The sequence below is a fragment of the Coffea eugenioides genome, chromosome 10 (genome assembly GCF_003713205.1).
Source record: "Coffea eugenioides isolate CCC68of chromosome 10, Ceug_1.0, whole genome shotgun sequence".
Classification (NCBI taxonomy): domain Eukaryota; kingdom Viridiplantae; phylum Streptophyta; class Magnoliopsida; order Gentianales; family Rubiaceae; genus Coffea; species Coffea eugenioides.
The window spans coordinates 12,066,729-12,075,132 of record NC_040044.1 but is presented as its reverse complement, the minus strand read 5'-3'; the positions used below and the strand labels follow the sequence as shown (position 1 = coordinate 12,075,132).

Below are 8,404 nucleotides of genomic sequence, written 5' to 3'. Positions count from 1 at the left end.
ATAAGCTATTAATGTTGCATTTATTGGACATATCGCCTAGAGTACATTTGCTAGAGGTCAGATCTGAGTGTATTTATTAAAATTGCAATTTAACTCCCTCTAGTTCCTCTCCGTTGTTGGGTTATTAATACATTTAATATGATTCAACTTATTATATGCATGCCTACGTTTACATTTTATAGGCCTCTTGCATTCAAATACTTGCCCAATTTTAATTTACTTTTAGAAAAAATAATATTTCAAATCCATTTTATTGAACTAAAAAGCCTTTCGTGAAAGGGTTACTGGTATTGCTACCGTAAAAATTAAGGTAATACACCCCACGTAGGCGCAAAAAATAATTGAGTAATAAAATTATAAAAATTAGGAACCCATTTGGATTGTCATTTTCTAAAGTTTTGTAGAAAGATATACTATAATAATTATGTGAGATAAAAAGATGATTGATAAATGTGTTTATAAAAAACTTATTTTTTTAAAAAAATGATCTTTTAAATACTAATGATGTATACATTAGCAGGGAATAAGTACGTACAATTCTGTGTAAATTTTGGAATTAAAATTCAATTGTGACTAAGGCTGTATTTGATAAACTAATTGAGCTCTTAAACTTAATAGATTTAAATTTAACATAGACACTGATCCGTTGGGATTAGCTGTTTTTTGGGGTGTTTTTGAAAAATTTTGCTGTAGCAGAGTTTTTAGATTATATTTTGGATATTTTCAGAAAATATTTTGGGATATTTAAGAGTAGAAGAGTTTCTAAAATATATTTTGAGATATTTTTTAAAATTTTAAAAAAATTTAAACTAATTTTTAGATTACTTTTCAGAGTACTTTTTAAAATTTTATTGTATTTGAAAAACTAGTTTTTGAAAAACAGACTCATCCAAATAGATATGCATATTTGAAAAATTAGTTTTTGAAAAACTGAATGATTCAAACACACACTCAACACTGAATTTTCTAAATAAAACTTTTTCAATAAATAAGTAAAGTATTCACAAGTATTTACTTATTATTTAATATGATATACATTCAAATATATTAAATTTATATTTATAATTCACTAATTCAGATTTTAAATTTCACGTTTCAAATTTTAGGTTTCAGGCTTTATATTTCATTGAACGCACCTAAGAACAAAATGTCCGCGAAATGTAGGAAAAGACAAATGGAGTAGAGAAAGTGAGGAAATAGGAAGAAAACAAAAGGCCGGCCCGGAATATGTCCAACTAGATTCCGTCCCAGATAGAGCTTTGCACCCCTTTCCTCCCTTTGTGGCCTGTAACTATGTGACCTCTGCCGAACTGGACCCACCCACCCCACCATTTACCTGTAGCACGACCACTCCCAATCCCATTCTCTCTAGTTCTTTCTTGAGAATGAAATTATATGAAATCCCTCTTCCCATAACCTGATAATAGAGGGTTTCCACCCCTGAAACTTGTGAGAGAAAGAAGGCCAACAAGGAAACTGGATATCTTTCTGTCCCACAAGCCTCCTGGCCTTCAAAAATTCTTCTCCAAAGTTGTATTTTCAGCTAGCTAATCAGTTTCTATTTTTAGTAGCTTTTTTTTTTTGTTTTTCCAAAAGGGAAAGGTATGTTTTCTCCATCATTTTATTTCCGTCCGTCTGCTACCTCCCTTTCTGCTTTTCTATTTAATCATGGGTTGTTGTGAAAATTGGGACAAAACCACTTGTAATTTTCAATTTTGGTTTTAGTTGCTTCTGATTTTACCCTTTTCAGGAAACCCCATCTTGGCTAAAATATTTTAGTAGGAGTATCATATCATTTTGAAATTTTGCTTTAAAGATTCGATTTTTATGTATAGTTGAGAAATTTAAATTATCATGATCATTGCTTTTTTCGTACTTTCATGGGGTTCTTTTAATCTCAAGAGTGATGCTTTTGACTTTGTGGGTTCTTGCTGTCTGGAGGGCATCTCGAGCTGAAGCTTAATTTCCAGAATTAATAGTTAATTGATATTTGGATTATCACTAATCCACGGCTTGTTTCAAGTCAATGATGTTGACTTTGTGGGCTCTTTCTTCTTGTTGTGGTTGTGTACAGGGCAGGCACCTTTGAGTTGAACCTTTAGTTTTAACTCAAAACAGGGTATTTTGTGGTTTAGCCATTTCAAACTTTTCGGTATCAAAGAAAACGATGGACTTCATGAATGGAGGAAACAACAACGCGGCCAATCTGGCTTCTAAGCAACGACTACGCTGGACTAATGAGCTCCATGAACGATTTGTTGATGCTGTTGCTCAACTTGGTGGCCCGGATCGTAAGTTTCTTGGTTTTCATTCTGGTTTGACTAGCTTCTGTTTTCAAGGAATTGATAGTTTATGAAAGATGTAGTAGTTAGTAGGCGTGTCTAGTTCCATAGTTTGATTTGATAAGTTAAAAGAATTGGGTTTTGTATTTTGAGGAATAAGTTTAGCCAAAGTTGGCTTTGTATAACATTTGGTAAAGAAACTGTTAGAAGGTTAAAATTTTTGGTGATTGTTTACGAAATATGGGAGAAAAAGATGAAAGAGCCGGTTGAAAAATGGTAAAATGCTTCTGCAATGAGATTATGTAGCGTATCTCCTCTTTTGTTCTTGTTTTGTTTTAATTAACAAAAGACATACTAGAGATTATCTATATGGACCTTCTATCATCTGGTGTGATAGGTAGAATATCTGGATACTATTTATGCAGAGTGCTGGGTATTCAGTAAGTATTTTTATGACTGTTGTTTAGTGTATCATAGAAGAATTCTATAACAAATTTATGCTCCATCTGTTATTGTGAGACTTGTTGATCATATTGCAGGGGCTACACCCAAGGGTGTTCTTAGGGTTATGGGTGTACAAGGGTTAACAATTTACCATGTCAAGAGCCATTTGCAGGTATAGTTTGAAGTTCAATGCATGCTAGTAGTCTTTCTTTTTGGGATTGATCTTTGCTTAATGATTTCTGTTGTTCTTGTTTGATTCCAGAAATACAGACTTGCCAAGTACCTTCCTGATTCCTCAGTTGATGGTATGCATATTGTTCTCTGTTTTTACGTGATTATGGTATCTAGATTTCTAAGATAAACACATCTTACACTCGAAAAAAGAAGAAAAAGTAGAACTTGCTAAAATTATATTTGAGATTCTCTCCCTTTTTTATTTTAATTTGAGAAAATTATGATACTTTGTGATGTCGTTTGTCTGAAATGCAAATTCCAGGGAAAAAGCTGGACAAGAAAGATGCCAAGGATATGCTCGCTGGTTTGGATGGTTCATCGTAAGTGCATTCTGGTTCCTTATGTTGAATAGGCTCTTCTGAACTTGCTAATGGGTGTTTGCAAATGAAATATACTGGTTTGGTTTGATGAAGTTTCAGCTCAGCAAGTTACTTGAGTCTTCTCGATAGTAAACTAAATTTCTGTTTAAGTAAATGGTCTGCACTCATTTGCTGTATATAATGATTTTCTGACTTTGTTTTTACAGCGGGATGGAAATTACTGAAGCACTAAAACTGCAGATGGAAGTGCAAAAGCGACTGCATGAGCAGTTGGAGGTATGCTTATCATGGTGTCCATGTAGAGGAAAGTTTTTCTCTATGATTTTTCCACTAGTTTATCTGGTTTGTTGATGTTGTTGCACATTGGCATGCATCACAAAGCCATATTTGGTTCGTTAGAATGCATTTTGGTGATGTAGATTTGCAATTGATGTTCATGATGCTGCATGTAGACCATAGACCAAGAGTTTGAGCTGATCATATTTAAAAAAATCCTTCACATAGCTTTAGTCTTAGCTTACATTGTCTATATGGGAAGAGCCATCTTAGACATGCATCTCACCCAGTTTGGGAATATCGATCTTTGCATAGAAAAATAGTGTCAGTATCCTTGGGAACCAAGCACTGTTGCCCTGCATAGTGTTGAATTCCCGTTTACCAATGTTAAGTGTGTAACTAACTTGTGAGGTGCCTATAGTCAGACAATAGAGTATTGCTTCCGAATTTTCTTGTATGAAGAGGAAAAATTTATAGTGTGTGCATAAGTGAATTGGGAAAGTTGCAGTTAAGCTTTGATGTTGATGACATCTGCTAGCAAAAGTCTGCATGAGATTTAGGTTAATCCAGCAATATGAAGAATCCTTTTCTTAAGCTTTTGTGTGATATTATAATATGGCTAAGAGGAAGCGTTCTTTTCTATTACAGAGGGTTCTTGTGTAATCTTCAACCATGCTGCAACTATTGCCCATGGTAGAAACTTGTTGAGCAGATGCATGGCCTGCAGCAGGTGGCTTCCGCTTGAAATGAAGCCACTTGCAGGATTTTCAGTTTTAGGAGGATCTAGTATACAAAAATAAACAGTATGCTTATGCTCTTCCATTTGGCCATGTATTGCCCTGCAACTGTTATTGACATACTGATGTGTGCTTAAAAAAGAGTTCATAAATGATTGAAAACTGTATTTCTTCTGGCATAAATGGTGAATTTCTATTTTTGAAGCCTCAAATCTTGCCTTAAGTTTCCCAAATAGTGGCATTCAGTCATGGGGATTGCTCCTAACTGTTTCTTGTCTAGTGGTAGGAAGTTGTATGCACGATTCGCCATCTATCTGTTGACTAATCCAATTATTTCTTCCACTTGACCCACAAAATAGGTGCAAAAGCAGCTACAGTTAAGAATTGAAGCCCAGGGAAAGTATCTGAAGAAGATAATTGAAGAGCAGCAGCGTCTGAATGGAGTTCTTCCAGAAGGGCCAAGTGCAGGGGTAACAGACAATTGTGCAGATGTTGAGATGAGAACCGACCCGGGAACCCCTCCCCCGACTTCTGAGCCTCCTGTGATAGATAAGCCTGCCAAGGACCATCCTTCAACCAAGAGCCTTTCTATGGATGAATCGTTCTCTCCCCAGGAGCCTCAAACTCCCGAGTCTGGCTGCCACATGAACCTGTTTGACAACATAGACGCCGACAGGTCATCTAAGAAGCAACGCGTAGGCTTGAATGCAGCATTTTCAAAACCAGACATGATGTTCACTCAGCAGCTATCAGGCTTGCATTCAGTGTTCCCTACAAGAGACTAGTGTGATTATGCATCATGTTCATCTGGTCTGAATGAAAGCTTAGAGACAAAAGGCCATCCGTTGTGTAGTTCAGGGGAATCCTGTTTCAGGTTGTGCTGTAGTTAGTTCACTCTGCGGATTTTTCTCCAATTACTGTCTTTAAATGTAGCACCGCTTTGGATGACATGCATATTCAAACTCTTTTAGATGTTTTCAGAGAATTCAGGTTTATTTTAGATTGCTTTGGAGTTTTCAAGCATTTATCTACTCGATTCCACTCTAAATTCTTCCTTTAGTCTTTCTTGTATGGGGTTTCATTGACATTGTAATTTATGATAGATATCTCCAACTTTCGTAGTTTTAACTTTTTGCATGGTAGTGTGCTTTGTAAGCAGAGTTATATCCATTAACTTCAGGTGATAAAATATTTGCTTAATATTTCTTTAGTTTATATGTTCATAGAAAAGTGAGCTGCTTGGCAACACTGAAGCTTCAATAATGTCAACCCATACATAATTAGAAAAGAAATTGAGTACTTACATAAAAACAAAAGGACGAGAAAACACTAACAAATTAAATATAGGGATAATTTGGGAAAGATTTCTCATGGTACCACTTGATGACCTTGCACTTTAAGAAAAATATATTATTAACCATCCCTATTTTTAACTTTTTGTAACGTTGTCAGCTCATTGCAAATTATAATATTCTAAAACTCATTTTAAGGGAGATAAAATAAAATGTTTCCATTTAAAAATTGCTCTTTTGTTGTCCTACTCTATTAAAGGTTTGAAGTATACTACTCCAAAAAGATTGGAAATGGAGTCAAACTGCGTGAAGGTGTATTTATGATGGGACAAAATGTAGCAACAGTTGCTTTTGTGGTACGAATTATTCATGTTGAAAATTTTATTTGAGGTGTTTTTAATCCATAAAAAGTTACTTAATATTATCCCGTTGGTGGCCATTACAAGTTTTTTCTTATACTCTCACACACACACAAATATTAATAATAAATTTATTAATCATTCTTTGAATTTTTAACCAAAAAATTCATCATGACATAAAATTTAAGAGTTTGAATCTCAAATGCCTTTGGCACCCAAATTGAAGAGTAACTATAAGACTTGCTGGGCATAAAGGTCATTAGACCTGGAACACCGATGATGCCTTAAGGTTATGAATTGACTATGGCAAGTTCAACAAGATCATCGTTAAGGATAAGCACCCTCTCGTAAAAATTGATGACCTGTCTGACTAGCTTAAGCAAACAAGAGTTTAATTTATGATCAATTTGAGAATTCACTTGGCATATGAGATTCACAAAGGCCTAAGCATGGGATGGGTGTGATTTAAGAAGCGAGACAAGAGAAGGAAAATTTGAACTCAAGACTTTTCATTCTTAGAATCTCAACCTTAACTACCAGACCAAAGTTTTCTCAGTAAATTTTAAGAGAGATTAGTAATATTGTCATACCTTCTAAAAATAAGTGATATTGTTTCTGAATTTATCCCCAAAATGAATTGGTATCTATCCTAGAATAGTGAACTACCATGACACCTTATTAAATGTTGGAGTGTCCCTCCAAAAAAATAAAAAAAGTTGCCAATGCTAAATAATCTTTCCACTGATAAACGTTGCCAATGCTTTACCAGTTGGGCAGATATCGGCATTCGTAGCATGCACTATAACAAACTTTATATCATTAGATAGGCATAAAACAAGCCAAAAACGAATTCCAAATATGATATAGGGATAATTTCAGAAACCTCTTCTAAGGTTTCTTACAATTTCACTGGCCTCCCTTCAGGTTTGCAAAATTATACTTACCTTCCTTGACAGAATTGTGGGATCAATTACTTATTTCACATGGAGAGAAATTACTCATATACCCTAAGACATTATGTTTTATTAGAAATTAATATTTGACGATTAAGCAATTCGAGCACTAATTAACTGTTAGTAAGTAATTGAAGGAAATAACTATTGCAAAATTTTTTAATGATGAACTGTAACTTGCAATTATAAAATAATGCCAATTGACATACCAAATGGCGCCATTTTATGATTGATAGAACTTAACAATGAGCAAAAATTAGTTATGCTATATGAGAAGAAGGGATCTGAGAGAAGACAGAAAACACAAGGCAAAACAAGGCTGTTTACGAGGAAAATTTCTCTGAAACTCTTAAAATTGTGATAGTTATAAAGTATTTTGTGGAAGTAAAGAAAGGAAGGAGAAGAAGCGCAAATTCAAAAAAAAAAAAAATTTCTGTTCAAAATCATAAGAGTCATAGCACACCTCGTGTGAAAGAGATGATTAGTCTATTTTGTTGAATCTTGTGATTATTAGTTAGTTTTGTTGCTTATTTGTTTTGTATAATGTATTGAATATGAACTTTTTAAACAGTGAAATATAGCTGTTAATTGTTTTCATCTTTTAATTGATTTCATTCTTTTATAATACAACTTATACACATGACAATTAGTCTTTGCTCCAAATGCCACATTGTCAACTTGTAATTATTAATTAATGTTATTAATACAGGGATTTTGAATTGAGTTACACAGCTAACATTGGCCATGGCAATTATTCTTTGCACTAAATGTCACTTTTTTTTATAAGACAGGAGCTAATATTATTAATAAATTAGTTTAAAATTGTCCAACGTGATTTGTTTGATAAAAATAGTTGCACTAATAGCAGAAAATACATAGAACATGTCACAAATATAACTAATTTGAAAATCATTAGATTTAAAAGATTTACAAAATAAAAAATATTACATTGTGAATCACAATTTATTAAATCTGACCAATTGCACGAGTTGCTCTATAAATATCTATACATGTCTATTCCCTCATATCTATTATTCAACTAGCTCAAGTTCAAAATTAATGCTCAGATTTGATGAGAAGATCCAAAAAATTCCAGATCTAACAAACAGATCTGAAAAAACTTTTAGATTTAAGCAAAAAGTTAAAAAAGACTAGACAAAATTCTTGCTAGGATAGTTTAGAAGAGAAGAAAACTATTACATGTAAATATTAGGAAAGAGAAACTCTCATTAAGATACACTAGAAGAGATTTTATTAAACACAAAATAAAAACAGTGAAAGAGGAAGGGTGACCTTGGTTTGAGACCAACATTTTTGTCTTATAGAGGAAGAACGGCAAAGAGAAGGTTGAGAGTAGAAAGAAAGCAAAGAAAACAGTGGGTAAAGAGAGAAGTATATTAAATGTCACGTTGTTTAATTTGTAGGTCAATAACTAATTGGATTTGTCTAATGGGTGTCATAGGGTATTTGTTAAAATATATTTTAGGTGTCATATTTTAGAAATGTG

At 33.6% G+C, this 8,404-nt stretch overlaps 1 protein-coding gene across 1 annotated transcript; it reads left to right on the top strand.

The window, feature by feature from the left end:
- Positions 1–1,181: 1,181 nt before the first annotated feature.
- On the top strand, positions 1,182–5,364 carry LOC113748979 (myb family transcription factor PHL7). Its single transcript, XM_027292591.1, has 7 exons — positions 1,182–1,602; positions 2,075–2,291; positions 2,822–2,898; positions 2,989–3,031; positions 3,223–3,280; positions 3,487–3,556; positions 4,653–5,364. The coding sequence occupies exons 2-7, from the start codon at positions 2,168–2,170 to the stop codon at positions 5,076–5,078; spliced, it is 798 nt and encodes a 265-aa protein (XP_027148392.1). The 5' UTR covers positions 1,182–1,602; positions 2,075–2,167; the 3' UTR covers positions 5,079–5,364.
- Positions 5,365–8,404: the final 3,040 nt, after the last annotated feature.